This window comes from Cladophialophora immunda (genome assembly GCF_000835495.1).
Source record: "Cladophialophora immunda strain CBS 83496 unplaced genomic scaffold supercont1.6, whole genome shotgun sequence".
In the NCBI taxonomy this organism is placed as follows: Eukaryota; Fungi; Ascomycota; class Eurotiomycetes; order Chaetothyriales; family Herpotrichiellaceae; genus Cladophialophora; species Cladophialophora immunda.
The window spans coordinates 3,387,250-3,411,072 of record NW_015622546.1 but is presented as its reverse complement, the minus strand read 5'-3'; the positions used below and the strand labels follow the sequence as shown (position 1 = coordinate 3,411,072).

Below are 23,823 nucleotides of genomic sequence, written 5' to 3'. Positions count from 1 at the left end.
GTGGGCGGCCCCCCAGTGGCCAACCGGACGAGCACCCGCGGCGACGGCGCGGTTGAGCATGGTGCCCATGTTGTATTTGGTTCCACGCACGAGAACCAGGTCCCAGCCTTCTCCGAGGTATTGGCGGCGCATGGCTGGGTTGGATGAAAAGCCACCGCTGGCGAGCACGACCTTGCCGTAGACGTCCGTGAATCCCTCGCGGTGCCGGACCTTGACCCCGTGCACTGTGTCTCCGGTCGTGATGAGGTCGTGGGCCGGGCTGTCGTACCAGAGAGTCATTCTGCCTCCAGGCACGAGGCTCTCAACTGCGGTCCACCACGCATCTGTGAGCCCTACGCCGCCACCAACAGCCATGACCGCGGCGCCGGCGTTGATGTTGATAATCTCCCCTCGGGCAGCCAGGTTATCCACGTTGTGATACTTCCGAATCATCAACTCCCACTTGTGTCCCTTGGACTTCATCCACTCCAGCGTCTCCCAGCCCTGCTTGACCAGAACGTCCGCGATGTCCTTGTCCAATCGGCCGTGGGAAGTCTTGGAAAGATCCCTGAAGTACATCTCTTCCGTGTAGGGGCCAATGGTGCAGAGCTTCGTGTCGTCCATGGCCTCTTCACATAGCAAGGTCTTGATATGTTCCATCCCCTTGTGCGGAGCCCGGAAGACCGTGCCTGCAAAGCGACTGTTGCCGGCACGTTCTTCCTTGGGGGCGGCTTCTAGAACAAGCACACGAGCGCCGTTGTCGTGTGCTGAGATCGCCGCTGCAAGGGCGGCATTGCCGCCTCCCACGACGATGACATCGAAGGTCTGAGCAGAACCTTGAATGTTTGCGGGTGTCGCTGCGCTTCCCATGATGAAATCAATTACAGTACTCTTGAGAAGATTGTGCAAACGGTTTAATGTTATATTGCGTTGCTGGATTGTGAACGGTCTTGATCACGTCGCTCGACTTGGGGAAGAGCGTTGGCCTCTTTTCATGAAAATCCTGGCGTATTGCCTACGTTGCAAGTCTTGTATATGGCTCAACCAGTCTATTCGGTCCGCTTTGCCTCCGGAGGAATGCCAAAATGCATATGCAAGCTCCAGGTGGAACCAACTGCTGAAGGGACCAACTTCACTAGACAGCACAACAATTGGTGTCCTGCTTGTAGGCATAAACCGACTGGCTCTGGGCCTTCACTCCCACATTGTCACCATTCCTGGCCTGGCTCCCCTTGTTCTATTGAAGGCGTATCAGTGAGCGGGGTATCCAGGTGGAGAAGCAGTGGTATAAAGATCCGGAGCGCTTGCGAAGGCTCCGGCCGCAATGCGGCCTGGGTTTGAACCGATTTTTCACAGCATACAGAGCCGTTACTCGGCCCGCTACCGGACTATATAGCATTGGTGAATCCTACTACCATGTGTAGCCACTTGGTAGATGTATTTATTGACGGTGGCAAACGATCTTTTGCTCACAGACGAGAGGAACTAAGAGAGTCTGGGCTCGTCTGGTATTGAATCCCAAACACTGTGTCTATTCGATGGAGGACGGGAAGAAGAAGGTTCCACTAACCTGCTGGTTGGAATTGAATCACCAAGCAGGGACAAATGCCCTTGGTGCAAAGCATCGGAACCAGCAAAAACTATATTCTGAAACCACGAGGGCGGCTTGTGCATAATCCATCCTCTCGTCTATGCTCGGATACCGAGCTTGCAATGGCTACAAAGGATGGTCCAACTTCCTCAAAGAAGATCCATCTCTATTCAAGCTTGGTACATAGAAAGGGGGATGTCGTCATTCAGGAGGCTCCTGTTCGCGCTGGGTGTTGAAGATGTAGTCCGAATGCAGTTCCATGTCGTCCAGGTCTGTAGCCATCAAAGTCGAGATTCCGCTTTGGTTCCAAAACCACTGATTATTATTCTCATCAACTAACCCCATGTCCATCTCTCCAATTTCTTCGAGCCACATTGACGTGGAACGGGATAGCATCGGGGCGTTTGGTCCTTTAGGGCCTGTATCGATCTGAGCAATGGAAGGGTCCGGGTTGAGGCTTGGTTCCCCGGGTCTTTGAGCGCAGATGGCTTGAGTGTTGATGTCCAACGAGGCATCCGATGAAGTGTTCCCATTCTCGCACTGAGTGGCTGTGGCGGTTCTAGCACAAGGCTGTCCTCCAAAATTTTCTCTCCATTTCCAGAGGGTATCATGGAGCAGGCTAGCTCCCAGGCGACTTCTCACCCTGAGCTCTGGTTGCAGGGTATTGGGTTCCGCCGTGGCCCCCCAAAGTTGTGCAAGGATCTTTGAATATCTTCCTGGTAGATCGTTGTCTTCAATGGAGCACTTCCTGACCTGGCTTATACCGAGATTGAATGCTTTGCGTCCCTCGTCCACGTCAACGAACTGCGGATAGAAGCCACTGCGAAGGACTTTCAAGGCAAAATTACAAGCAACAGATAGTGCATGGGTGAAAATTTTTGGACCGCAGGTCAATAGCCTAGAATGCGCTTCTCTCTCCTGGCACTTCCAAATGATGTTCAGCGCTGCACGATATGCTTTGAGGATATATTCTTTCTGTGCTGCTTGGTGAGAACGCTCTAGGAAATAGTAGCTCCGGAGCTGAAGTGTAGCATAAAGAAACACGATTTCGTTCGTTTCTGTGTCTAGATTAGGCTCCTGAATGAGAGTGCGTCCGGGCTGGAGCTGTAACTCACTGGACAAGTCTGGTCCAAGCACCCACCGGAGGTCTTTCAGTTCGGACTCATATAGAGGCAGCAGGACTCCGCTATCATTCTCTCCAAGACTGGCCATCCGTCTTTCTCGGCTCGCCATCACTCTGTGAAAGCGATTGCAAAACCGTGTTATAAGAACCATATGGTAAATCTCCAGAGGGAGATTACCGTGGTTGTCGGAAGTGCAGATCATATCGAGTGTAGCGTCGGTGACAAACAAAGGAAACTGTCCAATGTAAGATGTTATGCTAGAGACACTGTTAGATATATGATATATCAGGACAAAGACATAACCAGTACTTTTCCGCCGCAATGAAGCATGCTGACCACACCAGCAGGGCGTCCCTCAGCTCCTCGGGACTAAATCGAAATTTGACTCGTGAGAAGTCTTGGACAAAATATGGTTTGTGTAGTCCAATGTGCATTGCACTGGTCTTCGCAACTGATGCCAGAATGTAAGATGGATCGGTGCTCATGGAAGAAGTGGGGAATGGCCAGAGACAGAGTAAGATCATGGCCTTCAGCTCAAGGCGAGAATGCGGAACTTTGGGCACTGTCAGCCACAGCAGGTCTTGCACAGCTTGCGAAAGACTGGTGAGCATAGTAGGTTCTTCCTCATCTCTTCTGGATGCAATGGCAATAATAGTCCAGAAAAGTAGTGGACATTTTGTATAATAATCATCAGGTGAGCCATCTGTCTCGACGAAGGGCATGAATGGGTGGTACTGGGAAAAGAAACTGTATTCACCCATGAGCGGCTGTGTTGTTCATACGGTCTGTACTTACGTCTGAAACAGCCTGTCTATCTGAGAAGATGTGAGAGTCACGTTGCCGAGTGTCTGCGAGTTGACTGCTGGGAGCAGCTGTACTTGAGCAGGAGCTTGTGGTTCGCGAAAGTGCGCGTCCGTCAAGAGTGGTGAGGAGTTCGAGTCTACCTGGCCACTTCGAGTTCTATAGGAGGCTGGAACCGGGCAATCTGTTTTCTCATGGTCCAGCGGCGAGTAGGAATCGTCTAAGGCCGGCGGGGATATATTCGCGACGTGAGGCTGGGCTGCTCGGAGTCGTTCTACTTCTTCTGCGAGTTCTCGCAGCTTCCTGTTCTCGTCAGGAAATCCGTGGCAGGTGTCATCGAGGAGTGGCACTGCACTCACACTCGTTTATTGTGTCTCTTATAGTCATTGTCATAGACACATGACAAGCCGAGATCTCGACATCTTATGCAGACTTGCTGAAGACTGGTGCTCTCGCATCGTAACTGGCGAACCTGTCAGTTCTATACATACAATGTTGTAGTTTGAGATTGTGATCGGAGATCCTGCGAGGACGAGGCCGCAGCCACTCACTTTTCCTTGGCGGCATTCTCTACATGCAACTCGCTTGCGCTTTCCAGGGGCCGAGTACCGTTGAGATGGAGCTGTCTCGATGTTGCCACGTGACGCCAGAGGCACTAGCGGGCGACTGTTAGCTGCGAAGGTTGAACTGGAATTGCCCGGATGAGGTTCCATCCTAGATTCACATCACTCAATTCTCGTCCGGTAGTGTCGAGGACAGTTGAAGATGGGGACGAAGTGGGGAGAGTTTCGTCCTGGTAAAGTTCTGCTAGGCCTTTGGCCGTAGAGTCTGGACTGGCTCCGATGAAGACAACTGGCGGACAAAGCAGCGAGCAGCTGGTAGTCCAATACAGCTCCAAGGCTATGATAGGGAGGAGGAAGAATCGAAGTGAGAAGACCTGCAAGAAGCGTCGGTGTCCGGGGACTTCAGTGCGGAGAGTGGAGATTCCTCGGCTGGCCAAGGCTGAGAGGAGGGTGGAGCCAATCAGATACAATGCCGCAAATCGGGCCGATCAGCGTCGGGGACGTCCATTGGCTCTGAGAGAACTTCTCAACAAACCGCACTGGCACATCTCCGTCACCCGTCTACCAACTAACCCCCTTCTCTTCCCACGATTGGAAAGGTACATGGCGGGATGAATGGTGCTATATTCTGGGGAACCTCCAGACTCGGGAAACCGCATGATATCGGACATGCCAAGTGACCCCAGCCTGGGCAGGTCGCAGAAGAGTTATAAAATCCCCCCTTTCAGGTAGGCGTTGGATCACATACGACATCCTTTCCTTCTCTCCATCCTGCCTCTCCCACGGTTCTAGAATTTAACAGCTACTTGTCTCACTGTGTCTCTCTGCGGACAAGTATAAGTCACCCTCCCAGCGTTGCCCAGTATGCAAGACTCAACCACTCCCGATCTTTCTAAGCATGGGCTTGGTAGCAACATTGAGATGCTAGAAGATGCCGCAGATTATACACATGTCAAGAGCAATGCCTTCGTTGGACACCAGCAACAAAATCAACTCCAGCAGCGAGAGGAGAAACGTCTCGTCTTCAAGCTGGATTTGATCCTCATCCCGCTCGCTTCCCTCATCTATTTCGTCGCTTACCTCGACCGCAACTGCATCGGCAATGCTAGGCTAATGGGCTTGGAAGAGGATCTATCCCTCACTCCGAATGAGTTTTATAATTGCCTGGTGGGTTACCCTCTTTTCCCCCTTTTGACCCAGAAGTGCAGAGTGACTAACGATTCTTTCTCGATGCCCGAGAAAACAGACCATGTTTTTTGTCGGCTACATCATTTGCATGTTTCCGGGGAACGTCTGTCTCAGATTGCCTTGGGTGACAGCACCAGCGTTGATCGGCGGTGGTGTGCTGACTTTTGGTGCCTTCTGTGCCAGCATTGGCGGCGCCCATAACTATGCCACTGTCCTGGTGCTCAGAATCCTCATCGGGTGTGCGCAGGCGTTCATTCAGGGCTTGGGCCTGTACCTGTCTTTCTGGTACAAGAGAAACGAACTTGCTTCTCGAAGTGGTGAGTCCCTCGACATTGAGCTGTTCTGGCGGATCTGACGTGCCGAACCAGCCGTCTTCTACTCTGCTGCCACTGTTGCGGGTGCCTTCTCGGGGCTCATCTCCTACGGCATCCAGAAGCATCTAACACTGGAGAGCACTGGACTTTCCCCATGGAGGTGGCTCTTCATCATCGAAGGCGTCCTAGCCGTGGCGGTTGGCATCACTGTCATTCTGGTTATCCCCAACTTTGCCGACCGTATGAAAAAACTGAAAACGTGGCTGCTGAGCGAGGCCGAGCTCAAACTCGCGATTGAGAGATCCAAGGATTATAACACCACCGGGGCAAGCGTCGATCTGAGGCAAGTCTGGACGTGTCTGAAAGACCCCAAATCCTGGATGTTCGCCGTCATCAACGCCGGCGTGGCACTTGGTATTGCATCCGTGGGCAATTTCCTCCCGACGTTTGTCAAATCTTTCGGGTACTCTGCAGGTACGCCACGCCCTCTTCCATTCCTTATTCTTCCTCCCCTTTCATGCTTGCCAGTGCCGCTGCTAATGCTTGATATCCACTGTAGACAAGGCGCAGCTCTTCACTGTGATTCCTTACGCCTGTGCCGCGGTGTTCCTGATTGCAATCTGCTTCCTGTCCGACAGATACAACACCAAGGGCCCATTGCTCGTCGTCACCCTGTCAGTCTCTTGCATCGGCTACATCATCCTGCTTTCCGTGCGCTCTGTCCCGGTCCTGATCTTCGCCACCTGCCTGATCACAGCGGGTCTCTACCCCAGCGTGATCCTGCTCACCTCGTGGCTCGGCATCAACACCTGCGGCTTCACAAAGCGCGGCACCACCTGGGCCATGGCCGAGATCTTTGGTCAATGCTTCTCCATCATGGGCACCCACGTCTACGACCACCCGCCCCGCTTCATCAAGGGACACTCCATCGTCCTGGGAATGCTGGCTCTCGCGATTGTCATGACGGTGTCGTGTATCTTCTGGATGAGATATCAGAACAGGCGCAAGGACGCCGAGGTGGAGCGTTACCGCGCCTCTGGGGAACCTCATCCGCACGCTGAGCGGAGCTTGGAGGACGAGGGTGACCAGCATCTGGCTTTCAGGTATATTCTGTAAATGGGTATGCGGGAATCAAGGAGGAAGCTCATGTGGGGCTCTTGCGAAGGGATTCTCAATTGTTCCTCGATCCTGAAGTAGTAATGATTTCTGCTGGAGGCACCACAGGAACATACCCCTGTGCTATTTTTTCAGAAGTAACTTGAAAGATAACAAAAGAGAGTTCTGCCTTGTTCTCCTGCACAAATAAATGTACTCCCGATGTTCATCAATTGTCGGACGACATCCCATCAAATCGCCTGACCCATGAGCAAGTTCACCTGAACCGTTGAACCTGTAATGTACTGGATGACGACATCATTTTGGAGGTCTTTGTCTCAAAGCAGCATCGACAGAACCGCCTTTTAGGCTAGCACAAGAAGAAACTGTAACAAGGAAGAGAATGTAAGCTTTCTAGACGGCAACACACCGGGCCTAGCTTCCTCTATATCAACTTCGACCCGGATTGTTTCCATATCATCTGTGGAGGAGAAGAGACGATGGCTATTTTCTTCTCCAAACACAATAGCAAGATGGAGCCGCTTGACTCAAACATCAATGGGACATTTGACCGGCTCTTCCAGCAACGCCGCGAGCTCTCTCACATCCTGAGTCTTTTCCAAGGACAGGACACACCTCTCGATCGCATCGCGTCTCTCACGATTCAGAATGTCTGCTGTCAACTCCCGCCACTTGTTCACGATATCCTCGTTGCTGACCGGCGGCTTGATGCCCCGGGGCGCCTCGACGCGACCCTGGACCTCGGTGCCGTCGGCAAACTTGACCGTGACCACCGTCTGCCACCTGGACGTCTTGGTCGCATCGAAGGCCTTGTTGTGCGTCGGCGTGACCTTGCCCATCAACTCGCGCAGCAGAGGCCGGTTCAGGCGGGATGCGCCAAACTGCACCATCGACACCTGGCGATCGACCAGCTGCGCGGCGGCTGCGTACTGAATCGACATCTGCGCGGCGACGCTCGACAGCGGCTGCGTCGGGTCCGCGATCCAGCCGCCATGCTCGAACGCGGGCCGTGCGTGTTGCGTGACGATGCTCTCAATGTTGGTCAGGTTCTCCGGTGCGAAGAGCTCGGGATGCGAGCGCTGTAAACCCGCCACCGTGTCTATTGTCCCGTGCAGGCCGGCCATGGCGGCGTGCAATTTCACGCGGATCCCTTCGAGCTCCCAGCGCGAGCCGAGGCCGCTGACGAGCTCTTCGGGCAGGGTTTTGGGCTCGAAATTTGCGCCTTGGCCAAAACAGCTCAAGAAGCCGCCGTAGGGGACCTCATAGACCTCCTGGATCCCCGTGTAATTCTCCTTGGCCATGAACGCGGCAAACAGGCCGTTCCGCGCGGCGAAGCCGTGTTGCATTCGTTTGGCCATGGAACCAAACTGCGCAGACATGAGGCCGCCCGTTTGTGTGCACGCCGTACCCAACGCCCACTCGGTCTGCGCGCCTGATAGTCGAAGTAACGAAGCAACGGCGGCCGCTGTCGCCGAGGGCCCCTGAATGGCGCCGCTATGCCAGCCCCGGCTCAGTAAGTCGGCACCATGTAGGGCCAATCCAACCCGTGGTCCAACCTCACAACCGACGATGTAGGCCAGCAGAAAATTGGCGCCGGAGGAGAGCGTTCCATCGGCGGCGTCGGCGGCATTCGAGCTCGAGGGTGCGGCCTCCACCGAAGCCAGCAACGCCGGGATCAACAAGGAATTCGAGTGTAAAGGGGCCGTAGAATGGTAGTCGTCCAGCTCAAACCCCTGTATAAATGTGCTGTTCAAGATGGTAGCCGCCACGGGGGACAGCTTTTTCTCCCTCCCCCAGCCAATGAGTGTGCATTGGCCGACACCCGAAGGTTCCATGGTGCACACGCCTTTCACGGCGGTCTCAGACCATGGAAGGTGCGCCGCTACCAGCGCGCAGGCAAGGCCATCCAGGATCAGGTATTTGGCGCGCTCGATGACATGGTCGGGGATATCAGACAGTTTGGTGCTCGTGATCCAGGTGCAGAGCTGGCCCGTTATGCCGTCGGGCTTACTGGGTGAGGTGGCATCGGAGGATGGAGATATCCCAGCGCTGGGAGTCATTTTCCCTCTTCGATGGAATTGGTGCTTGCTGGATTTGTCTCGCTCAAGGCGCAGGAAACGCTTGCGACAAGGGAAAGTCGTCGGTCACTATCTCAGTCAAGCTCACTTTACTGAGGTTCGAAGGTTTGTTCCTGAGCTTTTTGGCGAGAAGAAACGGAAGCGAGAGGAGTCTTGCCCATTAGAAAGAGACGAACAGCGTCTTGAAGCATTTTGAGTTGATGTTCTCCATGCAGGGGATATCCACCTGTCCACAATCAGTATGCACATCGGGCCGCCCAGAGCACTTAAACAGTGACAGCTCCGGCAGGGTAGAGGCCTTAAGCAGGATTGGCTCTCGTATACCCAAAGACGACCAAGTGCAACAGTCTAGGAGACGAGATTGTGGAGTGAGGAGGCTTTTTGGCGGGTCATTCCTGTGATCGTCCTTTGATTGGTTGAAGTGGCATCGGCGCCGATTGCGGCCCGGACACAATCTACTTGTTGATTGGTTACTGACGCCGATACTCGGCCTTGGTCTAACCGAGATCGGTCGTGATTATCAACATCGCTGAAGCAGACCTCGGGCAGTTGCGTCTTGGACAACCAGGCATGCAGGGTTACGGAGCTTGAGGGTAGACCCTGGAATGTCGCTCGATAGTGCGCTAGATGGCCGGGAACGGCCAACGAATGAGCAGGAAGATGAGTCCGGAAGGGTAATGCAATGAAAATATTTGAATGCAACATCTTAAGAGCCAAAATCAACGTCCCGTAGGAAATATCGGCGAGACAGGGTGATGTAGGAGTTGAGGATTTCTGTGGGTTGGTAGAGAGAGACTTGACACGTATTTGACTGAGGGGCCTCCTGTCAAGTGGAGGACGACGTCGCGAAAATCACTCAGAGTTGCCGGGGTGGACGTCTCCAAAGAAGGATCGAAGGAATGAAGTTGCAGGTTGGTAAAGAAATATCTGATGCGAGGAACCTGGTAAGTGGTTCTTGCAGCTAAGACAGACTGTCTGGCACACTTCATGCCAAATTTTGTTCTCAGAATGTTTCCTATACGATGACTACCTCCCGTTGACTGGAAACTTGCTGCCACTCCTTCCAACCATAACCCCCGAAACTCCGCATAATGCCTACGCGCTGCCACTTCGTCTCGTCTCCCGGCACCATTCTCAACACCATAGCCCAGAAATCCTGCTTGCCGTCATCTCGGCTCTCGCTAGGCTCCCAGTACACCGTCAGAAGCAACAGATGGGGTTGGCTGGCATCCACACCGTAATCATGGCTTTTGATGTCGGGTTCCAGGACGCTGTAGGGACAATGCGCCTCTTCGTCTAGGTTAGCAGAATTTGCATGGTTGCGGCGATTGTAGATGACTGCCACCGGTCCTTTGGCATTGATGTCGCGGCTTTGGTCGTTGAAGGAGTCATCGAGAAGGACGTCCGGCACCATGTGGAATTCTGGCTCGGGAAACCCACTATCACTGTGTTTCTCGTCGGTTCCATGTTTGATGTCCCTTTCGCTAACAATGAGGAAGGCGTTGTCCTCATCAGGCCGCACAGACGGATGAACATCCCAGTGACTTAGATTGAGTCCGTGGACTTTACTCCGCGTTGTTGGCCAGATGCGGACCTGGACTACCGGTCCTGATACTTTCATAAACCCACTGCGCAAAGGGCCGTATGGATTGGGACCAGCAGGCTCGCAGTGCGTCTCCAGGATGGAGATAGCAGAATGCATGCGGCCTTGGCCTCCCAGAGCTGTCGGACTTGCTCTGTAACGAACATAGCCGGTGACAGATGCCCACGACCAAGACGGGGCGTAGTATTCATGATGTCTTTTGACGGTAAAGATCTTATCATGCTGTCGTTCCCAGACCTCGGTGGCCCAAAGCAAGCCCCACGGAAGCTCTTCTTTCCAGATTCCAGCGAGGTACGAGTATGAGGTGCATCTGGACATGGCGGCTGCTAACCCTGAAAGTGCCGGCAAAAGGTCCGAAGTCTTTGTGAGGTCCCTCGTTGTGTACGACTCTACCACGCTGGACCAATCCAGGTGTGGCCAGACGTCAATGGTGCCATCATCGGCAATACATTTGACGTGATCCTTGACATATTTCTGCTCGAAAGTCTGTACTGCAAAGCTGCTGGTTGCCTCAACTTGACACTCGCACTTCAGACTCGACACGCACTCCCACGACATTTCGCTTGCTGTGAAATGGAGCGTGCGTGGCGAAAGAATGCGCTCCTGCAGGACCCAGCCGCGGGTATTCAGTTTGCTTCTACCGGACGGGCCAATGCTATGTGAGACGCTTTCTGAACTTGTCCGTACCATCTGTTTTCGAATGTAAATCCTGCTTCTGCTCGCCCAGACGCCCGGGGCGGAATGATACTTGACTTCTGTATTTCGCTGATCCCCACCCACGAAGAGACCGCCGTTACAGTCCGCAGCTCCATCAGCTGCGATTGTGAAGTGGGCTCCGGCATAGACGTCCGCCATCTTGGCTGCCTCTTTGTCCCAGTCTTCAGAATCATTCTGGATAATGCACAGAGAGTCGATCCAGAGATATTCGATATTGAGACGACGTGCGACGGTGATAGCATCCTGAAAAGTCCTTGGAAGGTCATCCATACGGACGCCTTTCTTTCTGTCGGCAAGGTTTTCCTTGGTGGTGGTTAATGCAACCGAGTCACCCCAGCAGTGACTTAGGGCGATATACTGGGCCTCCTCGCCGCGGGATTCATACAAGAAGGGATCTTGAACATCTGAGCCGACATTGATGACACGCGTGGGTAGCGGGTGTCTGGAACGCCGTCGACAATCAGCGTGCGTATCTGTGCATTCTTTGATCCACTGGGAAGCAAGATTCATACAGGCGTATGACGACGAATTCAGTGATATCTCACGAGCCGCACCGATTATCGGCCACTTCACAGGTTCATCTGCAACGAAGGTAAGCACAATGCGTAACGCAGAAAGTAGTCGTACTGTGATCGAACCCGAAACGGTCAAGCATAGCTAGGAAACGCACGAGGAAAGATAGAGGATTTATAGCGCGGTAAGTTGTACTGGGCTCTGCGGGCGATAATGGATGAAGCGGCAAAAAGGTACGAAACAAACACAAAACACATACTCTCTCGCGTGTAAATCTCCAGGTACTCTGAGTCTCCATTCTCAAGGTCAACAAAGACCACCAGAGGAGACCGCGGCTTCACCGAGCTCAGCACAAGAGACTTGACATCATGCATCCCCCCACGGAACCACTGAATCAAATTCCACAGCGTGGCGCAGGCCTCGCAGCCAGCGCCTGCGGAACCCATGAGATCCCTGACATCGACCGCAACCTGAATGGGATACTTGGTATATTCTTCTCGGTTGCGACGGAAATTGAGATCTTGGCACGTCCAACATTTCGGCCAAGTCGAGTACGGAGGAGGAGGAGGGACGAGCCACGAAGCACCTCTGTTGTAAGGTCTCGAAACTTGGTCGTAGCTGTGTATGACCCGGAGCCGGGTGTGCTCCATCCGGTCCATGACGAGCAGGAAAATTGTGCGCCTCGTCAGGTTCTCGAAGAGTGTGCCCCTGTCATCAACAGTGAGTCGAGTCGAGTCAGCGAGTAAAGATTGCAGATATGAACATGTCAGCGGAGAGAGCAAGTGGAAGTCAATATCTTGAAGACGTTTGTGTGTTTCAAGATACGCCAAAAACTCGTAAGTGTCACGAACCTTGGCAGCGCCGTTCTTATTCTGAGCCGGCAAAAGCTTGAATTGGCGGGTCAATCGAATGAGGAAGTCTCCAGGCATGATACCTTATCGTTCAGTCCTGCGGTTATGGGATCCATGGACCGGAAGAGTACAAATGGCCTTCGGGCATAGCACAAACACACACTCTCGTCAGGCGCCCTCAATAATACAACCGACGCCTTTCTCCGTTTCCAGACGGATCGAGGGTGGGCAGGGAACACCTTTCATTTCGCCGGGGCGTGGCTACAAGCAAGGCATCCACGGGTGGTAATTGTGCAATTCCGAGAGTATATGTCGGCTATATACCCAGTATAAACAATAACAGTTTGTTAAATGCCCTGGTTGGTCCGGCCGGAGCAGCGAATAGAGGTTAAAGACAGCTCATCGACCATGACGTTGTTTTGACCAATCCAAGCAGATAACGCTGGTTTTCTCGGTCCTGGGGCCGATGCAGTAGATAGGCCATCACTTTATCCACTGCTTGAGCCAGATGTTCATGATCTCGGCTGTCTCTTCTGGAGCTTCCTCGGGGAGAAAATGTCCCGTGCCGTCTCCTATGGCTTTGGTCTCCAGCTTGGTCCCATCCGCGCACCAGTCCCTCCATGTAGATTCCACGTTGTAAGCGGCTCCGATATATGATTCCGAGTAGATCACCAACGTCGGGATCCTGATTTTGTTGCCAGCCTTTTGATCCTCTCTCTGGAGGTCGTCATCTTCGAAAGCCCCAGCACGGTAATCCTCGCAGCTAGCCCTGACGACAGATTCCTTGTCAAAATGACGGCAATAGACAGCCAGGGTTTCTGGATTCAGAACTCTAGCCCTCCTTCGTTCGTTGCGACCAGCCCAACGATGGATCAGCTCGGAGCACCAGTTGCCTCCGCCATGGCTGGTGATGAGCTTGGTGGCGATCTCCACATTTGCGAGAAACGACCAGTGGAATCTGGAGGCCGCACTTTTGGAGCTGCCAAACGTGTCCCACTGGACTGCCGTGGGGACGATGTCGAGGAAGATCACAGAGACTATTTCAAACGAGGGGGTATCTCGAGCATCAACGGCGAGACGATGGCAGACCCGTGCGCCTCGATCGTGTCCTGCAATGATTATCTTCTGGCGTTCATCTCCCTGGCTCGGAAGGCTCCTTTTCAGGGCTTCCAGGACGGTATTTCCAACCGTCCTTTTATCGTGTCGCAAGCTATTGGCTGTACTGTCACCATACCCGGGAAGCTAGAAGTGAAGCCAAATGCCGAGGTCAGTGTATGCTCTCTTTCCTAAAATCCTCAGAGCCTACATCTGGAACAAAAAGCGGCAGCTCGGGAGGCAGAAGAGGTATCAACTAGGGCTCATTCATCAGTACATTTAGTGCCTTCCTCAAGGGGTGGAACACGGTTGTACCGATCGAAACCTGTATGGCACTAGCCGTTAGTCGGTAACCCTGAGACAGGAGTGGTGCACAGACATATAGCTCCTGTGATGGTCAGTACCGAGGGATAGACATCGCGAAATTAGGCCGACAACTCACGATTGGGGGTAGCCGTGCAGGAGGACAAGCACGACATCACCCCGCGAAAGCCCACTCAACCCTCTCGCATGGAAATTGATTGTTGCCCCGCTAGAAGTTGAGACTTTGCTTGGATGTTGGTAGAAGTCATGCACTGCGCCCGACATTTTGCTTGTCAGGGAGGGATTCCCGGTAACGCTGCGGCCTAGAGTAGTTGATAATTGCTTTTCAAGATTGCTGATGATTGGAAAGTCAACGCGCGGGACAGTACAAAATCATTGGCAGTCCGAGTTTCGCAAAGGCCGAGATAGAGACCCGAGGCTCGGAAAGTGGCTTATATTAGACCTTTACTGGGGATGCTGGTGGGTGTTTGTCGAAAGAGCTTCCATGCGGATATGATTCTCTCCAACATTGAGGGCTGCGCGGGGGCGGGGCCGGTGCGGGGCACCGGGGTCAGCAATCTCCGTACTCCGCACGGTGGAATGTATCTGCGAGGTAATGCCTGATACGAACGTACCAAGGTAAGGAAGTATTCCATACCCAACACTTCCAAGCGCAACTTGCTTGCGCACGTGTAGGCTAAAGTCGCGATTGGAAGCATTCCAGTGAATGAACGCAGGTGCATTCTTCTATTCTCCTCCTCCCACATTCGCTGCACAGTCTGTGCAGCCCAGTCTCCAGATGCATCTCACGCACTGTGCTGTAGGATCGAGCCATGGCCTGTACCGAATGTCGGCAACAGAAGGTACGTTGCTTCCTACCCCAAGGCTCCATGCCTTCCGGCTGCTCCCTGACCAAGCCTAGATCCGGTGTGACCGGCTTGATACTTTCCCAGACCCGTGCTCCCGCTGTCGTCGGGTTGGCGTTCAGTGTGTCTATTCGAAGGAATTCAGACGACAACGGCGTCCCACGTTAGTCTCTCCCCACATGTTCTTAGAATTGTCCAAATGAACCTTGCCCTAGGAAGACGGAGCTGCAGAGCCAGCTAGACTCTTTGCGAAAGCAACTGTGTTTGTCGTCCAGCAATGGCTCTCAATCGGTCCAAGTTCAGGAAGTCGTTGTCCCTCCAGCTGACATTTCGTCTCCGTCAACCGCTGCCATACAGACGCCCCTTGTGCCAACCCAACGACAGGACTCTACCAACATTTTCTCTCGCGCCTCTCCGTCGGCGTCAGTCCCAGTTTCCATTGACCATGAGCCTGCCAGTAGTCTCCAGCAGATATCCAGCCCAGACTGCCAGACATCACCTCAAAGTCTGGATGACCTCCAAATCACTGCTCGGGATATTGACCACTGTTTCGCATTGTAAGCCTGGGACCTTGATGCGAATGGCACATGGAGACTAAGCTTTCGGCAGATTCAAAGATCATTGCATGATTTACCTGCCCATGGATGGGAGCCTCATGGTTCCCAATGAATGCCACCAACAATCACCACTCTTATTCTGGACAATCGTCGCGGTGGGCTCCCGTAAATACGCTGACAATCCAACCCTCATTATCTTGCTTGGTCCCAAAGTCTCCAAGCTGGCCAAGCTGGCCTTGTTCGCGCAGGAACCCGTTCTCTTGACCATACAGGCATTCCTCTTATTGTGCTCATGGCCAATGCCTTTCGAAGCCCTGAGCAATGATATCACTCCAGTTCTCGCTGGAGCGGTCCTACAACTAGCTACTACCATCGGACTACATGTTTCGGGTGTTGGGCAAGAGTTTGCACGAACTAGAGTCAATCAAGATCCCACCTACCGCATTGCACGTGGCAAGCTATGGACTCTATGCGTAATTGTCTCTCAAAGGTCTGTGCTATCCATCTGTTGAGCATGCAGAGTTCATTTTAATTCGAGCAGGATTATCACGGTGAATGGAACACCTCCACTTGTGATCCCTGACACATATGGCGACGATTCAGAGGAACTCAGCTCTTTCGTGACATCAAGTTTCCGGTTCCAGAAGAAAGTCAGCGAATTTCTCAGTATGACCATCCTTTACATTCAGAATCACGCGCTGTACAAGCCTGCAGACGAGTTAGCCCTTGCGCTTGACCCGATAATTCGCTCTGCTGTGGATCGGCTAGTTCAATTAGAGGCCGATTCACCAGAACGCATAGGTAATGCCAGAGTGATTCTCATTCCTCATCGTCCGCTAACACGATCAGATCGGTTCTATGTCCTATCAGCTCAACTTCATCTCCTAAGCTATCACCTATTCAAGCACCGATCTGCAATCGAAGACGCTACACTATTGGCAATGTACGAACTCGCGTACAGGACGATTGAGCTCGCAATGGAGCTAGATGCGGAGCTCAGCATGGCTGAATACGGGCCTATATACCTCACGAAGTTCCTGCATAGCGCAGTGATTACCATTTTACGTTTGGGAAGAGCCGGGATTGCTCAACAGCTGGATCTGGAGCGCGGCCAGCGCGCCTACTTCGCAGTAATCAATTACCACAAGAGACACGCCGTGCGCCCAGACGACGCGTTTGCTCGGTTCAGCATTATCCTCACCAACTTATGGACCAGCAGGAAAGTCTTCCAGTATTCGAATGGCCTTGTGGATAGTCTCAGGGTCAGAAGCAAGGCCAGACTGGGAATGAGTATGGTTTACGACTGCTTTTGGTGGTGGCGACAAGAATTTGGAGGGCAAAGCAATGTATATGGAGACAACCATGGTATGACTGCCCCCTCCTGCAGTGCGTTTCTCGTGGCACTACATCCTTCCTAACTGATTCTACAGTGGACGAAAATACCAACCCTGCTCTTGACCACTTCGCTCCCGGCTTGGACAACGACCAGCTGGACCTGGTCGATTTGGATTTGACCCCAATACCAGACCTACAGTGGCCTGTCTTTGACAAGTTCTTTACCGAAAATTGGCCGAGTCTGGATTTAGATATAGGAATATCAAAACAGTGACAGCACCAGATTCTCCTTCAAATTTGATCCCGATTCCCGAAGGTCTGCCTCAGCTTTCCGCGGATCCAAGAGTATACTGACGGCCGGACATAGGTTTTGACCGCATTCTGTTAGACTCTTGTGCGAGATTCCAAGATTTTGGTCATAAACTGTAACGACAACTGCCCCTATTGATAACGGTAGGCCAAACATCGGCTATTGGGCCTTTCGCACCACAAGGCTCAGAGCATGCTAGGCAAGTAGCTAGCACGCTATCCGCAGTATTGGACGATCGCTAGTTGTATATGGTTTGCGGAGTCCCACGAATCCGGGGAAAGCGGGCTTCGCTTTGCCCGAAAACACGGCGCCGAAGCATGCATTGCTCTATCGTGAGAGCAGTATTTATTGCCAACGGTCGCCTTGTTGAGATGCCTATTTGTTGCACATTCCCGCGCCTCAACCACTTTTCATTTCCTCCGCCAGGATCAGTCCGTCAATTCGGCATTTCAAATAAACGGGTCCTCACCCCGTAGTTGGACCAGCTCCCATGAATACCACTATCGAACATGGAGAAGAAAAGGTGCCTGGCGACAACGGGCCAGTGTCAGTCCACGAGGAGAATCTCAAGCTATCAATCAAAACCCTAGAGCCCCTCGAAGAGCCGGACCCAGGACTCGACAAGCGCGTCAGACACAAATTCGATCGACACATCCTGCCATGGTTGTTCGGCATCTGGCTCTTTTCGTTCCTCGACCGCAGCAGCATCGGGAATGCGAACATTGCCGGCATCTCAGAGGACCTCAAGCTTGTGGGCACCGAGTACAATCTAGCACTCATGCTTTTCTTCATCCCCTACATCTTGGTTGATATACCCTCGAACTGGATCGTCAAATACTGTCGCGCGGGCTATTATCTTCCTGCCCTGATCACATGCTGGGGTATTGTCTGGTGAGCAAGAGTTGCGGTCATCTACATCTTCCAATCGGTGGCTGACACACACACGAAGCACCTGTATGGGTTTCACCAAGAGCTTGGGAGGACTGATCGCAGGTCGCGTTTTGTTAGGCCTATTCGAAGGAGGTCTCGTGCCGGGCATTCTGATCTACCTCGCCATGTTCTACCGCCGCAGTGAGATGGCGTATAGGATTGGACTTTTCTACTGTGCAGCCCCATTGAGCAGCGCCTTCGGCGGCCTGCTCGCTTCTGGCCTCGCAAAGATTGAGGTTGGCTCTTATCACAGTAAGAAATGATGATCCTACAGAATCCAAGTCACTCACTCAAATCATCCTGCAGATTGGCCGTGGATTTTCTTTGTGGAAGGTGTAAGTGGTGGCCAACTTTCAACGATCCTCAATTGACTTCGAATCGTTGTAGGCTGCGACGGTTCTCGTCGGAATAACGGCAGCATTGTTCCTGCCAGACAGCATCACGCACGCGAACTTCCTTACTGAAGAGGAACGAGTTACAGCGCACAGGAGGGTTCACGGAGATGCGCAAGGACCGACCAGCGCATCCAGAGTCGAAGAGGAGACTTTTTCATGGCATTGGGTCCGCATATCACTCGCTTGCCCACTGCCGTGGCTCATGTCCCTCGGCTACTTGATGATCGTTGTGTCTCTTTATGTGCGTATCCCACAGTCGTAAGGGGCGAGATACTGACCATCCAGTCCTACGCTCTGTTTCTCCCGACGATCGTCCACTCCCTCGGATACACCTCCACGACAGCCCAACTGCTGACCGCTCCACCTAACCTACTGGGCTTCATCTGCGTCCTTATCGCCACCCGGCTTTCGGATAAAGCCTCCATGAGGGCGCCTTTCATGATCGCCGGGGGCCTTCTCGTAGCGGTCGGCTACTCTATGCTTCTCGCCTCAGATGCCCCTGGAGTCAAGTACGGAGCCACGTTCATCATTGGAGCGGGCCTGTACCCTTCCTCGCCTTTAGTGAGATCACCTTCTGTCAACCCAACTTGTCCTTTGGCTGATATGTGCAGGCACTTGCATGGCTGAGCAACAATTCAGCCCCTCATTACGTCCGCGCGACAACAACCGGGTTGCAACTTGCCATTGGCAATTCTGCGGCATTTATCGCAACGTACTCATATATTGCGAAAGATGCGTACGTCTGTCACTGCATTGTGCGATTGGATTTTGGACCAATACGCTGACCTGAGTCAAGGCCAAAATACACGATGGGGCACAGCATCAACATTGGTGCGGCCTGCTTGTTCTGCACCATGACGGCCTTGACCATGTTTTACTGCAGCTGGGAAAACAAGCAAAGAGAAAAAGGTGCTCGCGATTGGCGGCTGGAGCAGCAAGATCCTGCGCGGCTCGGCCATTTGCATCCGGAATTCAGGTATAGCTTGTAATAGCCAAGCCGTGAGAGTTGCCTAGGTTTGAGATATCAGTACCCCGTACTGTGCCGCTGAAGGTTCTGTATTCCCAGGTATAGAGACTGGAAAATGCGCCAGGTATCTAATTAGCTGAGAATTCTTTTCTATCTATGCTCGGCTGTTGGCATGTCCTGAGCGCCGAACCAAGAAGTACAGCAGCGCCTCCTCGGTCGGAAGTCTACGTTTCCTTGAATCTAGCCGCGTTATTTAGAGAAATCACTTCTGCTGTTTATCATATGCTTCGCTTCGTTGTCATTCCCACGCGTGTCCGGAGTGTCGCTTATTTGGAGACATCTATCAATCTAGGTCGGACAGAGACTGCAATCTCGACAGCAGGATCAAGAGAGCTTATGCCGCCACACTTAGCAAGTAGAGCTCACGGGACCAAAACACGTAATTACTTCGAAGTAGATTAGATAAAGGAAGGTTGTGTTCAATAAATGTGCAAGTAAGATATAAACTCATGAGGTCAAAATCATGAACATAAAATAAATACATGCAGGTAACTATAACATTTCGATAGTATGACGAGGTTGGGTCTTACTCTTCCTCCCCTTCCTCAACATCCTCGACTATGGGCTCTCTCCATTCTCCACCACAGACCCTCTCGATGGTCGAAGCCTTATGCTCAATTGTAATGCTTCAATTTGATACCGGCAATGGTCTCCTCTTGGATGCCTTTTCCCTTGCCCTTGAATACCTCAGTCTGCCCATAAGCACCAATGCGGGCAGACCTGTACAGCTTCGACGTTGGCTCTGTACCGGGCTCGAATTTCCTTTGGACGCCAGCTTCGCGAAGCACGCTCGATTCCTCCAGGAGGGTGTTGATCTTGACCTCGTCGTTAGGAACAACAAAGTAAAACAGGCCACAGCGGTCCTGGTTGCGCTGATCCGGAGGAGGTTGGCAGACGCGATGAATTGTGGCCTTGTAGTAACCGCCCGTCCACCACTCCATCATTTCGCCGGCATTGACGATGATTGCGCCGGGAACGTACGGGACCCATCGCCACTTGCCGGTAAAGTGGTCCATGAGCTGCAGCGACGCCATCGGCTGGCTGAACAGCATGGTGACCGAGCCAAAGTCGCAGTGGCCCTTGAGCCACACGCCACCCGTTTTCTCCATGTCCTCTGGCTTGTGGCTGTGGAAGTACATCATGTACCGGAACCAGGAATCGTCATGGACATCATACTTGTGGAGGTTCACGAAGAAGTCCTGCGGCAGATCGAGAGAGATGGCGAACAGGGTCAACAGCCGGAACAAGATCTCCCTGTGGATAAACTCATTCAGCTCCTGAACCTCGTCCATGAACGGGACGAAAGTCGAAGGGTGTGGTCGCAAGGTCAGGTCTCTGTTCCAGTTATACTGTTCAATCTGGTCCTTGACGCCTTGGTCGATCTGCCAGTAATTGCGCAGCTTGAAGCCTTGGTAGCTGCCTTCCTGTTTCATCCTGCCTTCCAGACGCTGCTTCTCGTCCAACGGAGTCTTGGTGAGCACATGATGGCCAATATCTACCTGCCGATCGATCTGCTCGATTGAGATGCCGTGGTTGACCACCACGAAGAAGCCTTGTGTACGCATGGCGTGCTTCAGCTGATCGGCAAGCCTGTTGCGGGCGTCCGGTCCATTGTCGTACGTGGAGAGGTCCAACGTGACCAGCTCGGCATATTCCAAAGGCTCAGACGTCGGTTCAACCGGGACAAAGTGCTCAATGTCGGGCTTGGTGACAGTGGACGGCATTTTGCAGATTAGTGTTGGCTGAAGAGGACGTCAATCAATCCGTCAGACGAGGCGAGAGGACGTTGCGACGCTTTCTTCAAAGATCTATTTGTCTGAATGAATCCCCATGTGGCGTCCTGAACTACTTCTTATGTTCGTCGACCTGTGTGGATGACATCGTGCCAGCTCCGTGCATCGCACCGAGATGTGGGGTTATACTTTGCGGACCTCGGAATATGCGAGATCGGCCACTGCGCAAGGGATATCCAGAAGTTGCACCCGCGCAACGGATCAACAGCGAGGGCCGGGGAGTCTGTGGTGCGATATGGATCTTTCCCTGCGCCTAGACAATGTGAAGAATGAAGTCGACTGAGTTTCTGTCCCGATGACCGGCACGCGGTCCTCCCAGAGGGTTTCGAGGGAGGGTCAGACTATTCATTCTCAGATACGGACAATATAGACCAAGGTCTTAGGCGTGGTTATCAGTGCTTGGCAACCTCATGCGCTTTGTAGCCAACAAAATCTGGCAGTCAACCACTGAATCCTCGTGCTGCATCTTTGAAATGCCAACTTCCCCCCGGCCTGCTTGCCTGCCAAGGTCAAGATGCAACAACAGCAAGCCGAATCTGCCGGTTTCTAGGATGACGAAGGGCTAAACCACCCAGGGAGCGGAGTACATGCTCGTCCTTGCCGCAATTATGGATTAGGGAAAAGGAAAATTTACGCTCACGATGCACCAGACAAAGCTCAACAGAACGGCCGCAACCTCATTGAAAATGTATACATGGAGAGTCTTGGAGGCATTCGAGACAACGCTAGTATCAATGATACACATTCCCGCTAGTAGGCGATGAGATTGAAATCTCTGAAATGAAATAGCTCCAGTGCGGAGCAAAGGTGAGTGAGCATCGATTTGTAACACCATACTGGTATGAAGTCGAATAGAGCAAAGCAAACATGGAACCCATTTTCCACGGCGGGCGGAGCCCATTAGCGCCTTTATTACTTATACAAGTAAAGCCGCGGGGTAACGGAGCATCAAGCTAGGCTTAAACGGGCCTGTCCGCAACCTGGCTCGCTGGTTGGTCCTAATATGGTCTGTATAATGGATCAAAGTTCTTCCGCGGGCCATCATTACTAATGCAACCTTCACTTTTCTTCCATCTCCAATCGAAAATTCCATCAAGTCCTGCGGTCCGACCACGCAATGTAGACAATTCCGATGTTCATGGTTTTAACCTCGCTGCAGGGGTGATTGCATCCCCTTGGCCACCCCGTGGTAGATCTTGTGCTAGCACCCTGGATACCGCCCCTCAGCGGGGCTGTTATGCATAATGGTCGCTCGGTATATCGCCCCAGGATCTCGATGACGAAAGGAAGAGACGAGGTATAAAAGCCTTGCGCTTGGATTTTAACAAGTTTCTGTTTCCAATGCACACACTTCGAGCTCACCACAAATCCCATTAACCCCCCCAGACACTAGTCTTGTTCAATCTTGTCAGAGGAAATCCCTCCCCCAACACGAATGGCGACCACTGGCAAATCCGTCTTTCTCATCGGCCCTGGTTTCATTGGGCGGGAGGTTGTTGATCTCCTCCTCCAGGAGAACTATACAGTGACAACCCTGACGCGTCGTGAGGCTTACGCGACCGAACTTCAACAGAGCGGCGCGAAGACCGTTCTCGGCAGCCTGGACGACCGAGACACGATCGTCAAACAGACTCTCACAAGTGACATTGTCATCCACACGGCGACGGCAGACCACTTGCCCTCGGTCGAGGCCGTCATTGCAGGCATCGAGCAACGCGCAAGCCAGGGGAAGCAGACCATCTTCATCCACACGAGCGGCACTTCGCTGCTCAGCGACGACGCCAAGGGCGAGTACAAGTCCGACAAGATCTTCTACGATGACAAGCCCGAAGACATTGATGCGCTCCCGGATAGCGCCTCCCATCGCTTGATCGACCTCGCCATTGTCCGCGCTCGCAAGCGACTGGGGAACAGTGCGAAACTGGTCATCATGATCCCGCCCTTGATCTACGGCGCCAACCCCAAATACCAGCGGCTCTCCATTCAATTGCCGACATTGACTCGGTTCGCGCTGAAACACGGCTATGCAGGCTACGTCGGCAAGGGTGAATCCGTGTGGTCCGAAATCCACGTCCTGGACCTCGCCCGGGGTTATCTGACGCTGCTCCATTGGCTCGAACAAACCGACGCCTCCAAGGTCCTTGAAAACCCCTACTTTTTCTGCGAGAACGGCCAAGAATTCGCTTGGAGAGATGCAGTAGCACAGGTCGGCAAGGCCTTGCATGCTGCTGGGCGGATCAAATCACCGGAGCCTAAGTCGATTCCTGAGAGTGACTTTGACGATCTCTTCGGGAAGTACACAGCCTGGGTGGTTGGGTCGAACTCGAGGAGCAGAGCAAATCGGCTGAGAGCGCTGGGGTGGGAGCCGAAGGAGAAGGGGCTGATGGCATCTTTGGCGGAGGATGAGATTCCAATTCTGTTGAAGGAGACAGGAGAGTTTCGTGGGTATGCTGGTGTTGCGGCTTCCGGCGGTTCATAGATACACACGACAGACGTTTCGTTCTTTGGTTCGACAAGACGAAATGCTGAATTACAATCTGAGAAGATGTGTAGGGAACCCAGCCCACCCAACAGCTGAGGCGAGTCAATGGACTCAATCATTTGGCTTACTAAACTAAGTCATTGAGACCTTGCTTTTGTCCCTCTTCGACTTGAAGGAGAGCAGCGGGGGTGGCTGTAGCATGACCAAAAGGGAAATCGATCGCCAGCTCGGCTATATTTCCGTTTTCGTCCATGCGGAGAGCAGTTGCTCCCACTGCGTCATTCTCAATGCT

General features: G+C 52.9%; 4 protein-coding genes across 4 annotated transcripts; 2 read left to right on the top strand and 2 right to left on the bottom strand.

Moving 5' to 3' along the window:
• Positions 1 to 9,769: 9,769 nt before the first annotated feature.
• PV07_10636 (uncharacterized protein) lies at positions 9,770 to 12,516 on the bottom strand (the record flags this gene model as incomplete). The annotated part of the gene is made up of 2 exons (XM_016397985.1): positions 9,770 to 11,655; positions 11,847 to 12,516. 2 exons carry the CDS (start codon positions 12,514 to 12,516, stop codon positions 9,770 to 9,772), a joined length of 2,556 nt encoding a protein of 851 aa, XP_016245176.1.
• Positions 12,517 to 12,921: 405 nt separating this feature from the next.
• PV07_10635 (uncharacterized protein) lies at positions 12,922 to 14,121 on the bottom strand (the record flags this gene model as incomplete). Its single annotated transcript, XM_016397984.1, has 5 exons — positions 12,922 to 13,680; positions 13,745 to 13,789; positions 13,849 to 13,858; positions 13,913 to 13,921; positions 13,976 to 14,121. 5 exons carry the CDS (start codon positions 14,119 to 14,121, stop codon positions 12,922 to 12,924), a joined length of 969 nt encoding a protein of 322 aa, XP_016245175.1.
• Positions 14,122 to 14,669: 548 nt separating this feature from the next.
• PV07_10634 (uncharacterized protein) lies at positions 14,670 to 16,868 on the top strand (the record flags this gene model as incomplete). The annotated part of the gene is made up of 7 exons (XM_016397983.1): positions 14,670 to 14,699; positions 14,759 to 14,865; positions 14,918 to 15,259; positions 15,312 to 15,749; positions 15,801 to 16,060; positions 16,109 to 16,624; positions 16,690 to 16,868. 7 exons carry the CDS (start codon positions 14,670 to 14,672, stop codon positions 16,866 to 16,868), a joined length of 1,872 nt encoding a protein of 623 aa, XP_016245174.1.
• Positions 16,869 to 22,139: 5,271 nt separating this feature from the next.
• Positions 22,140 to 23,823, top strand: PV07_10633 (uncharacterized protein). Its single transcript, XM_016397982.1, has one exon. The coding sequence runs from the start codon at positions 22,485 to 22,487 to the stop codon at positions 23,526 to 23,528; it is 1,044 nt and encodes a 347-aa protein (XP_016245173.1). The 5' UTR covers positions 22,140 to 22,484; the 3' UTR covers positions 23,529 to 23,823.

Coding starts and splice junctions, on each gene's coding strand:
- PV07_10633 (XM_016397982.1), top strand. CDS start 22,485: ATGGCGACCACTGGCAAATCCGTCTTTCTCATCGGCCCTGGTTTCATT.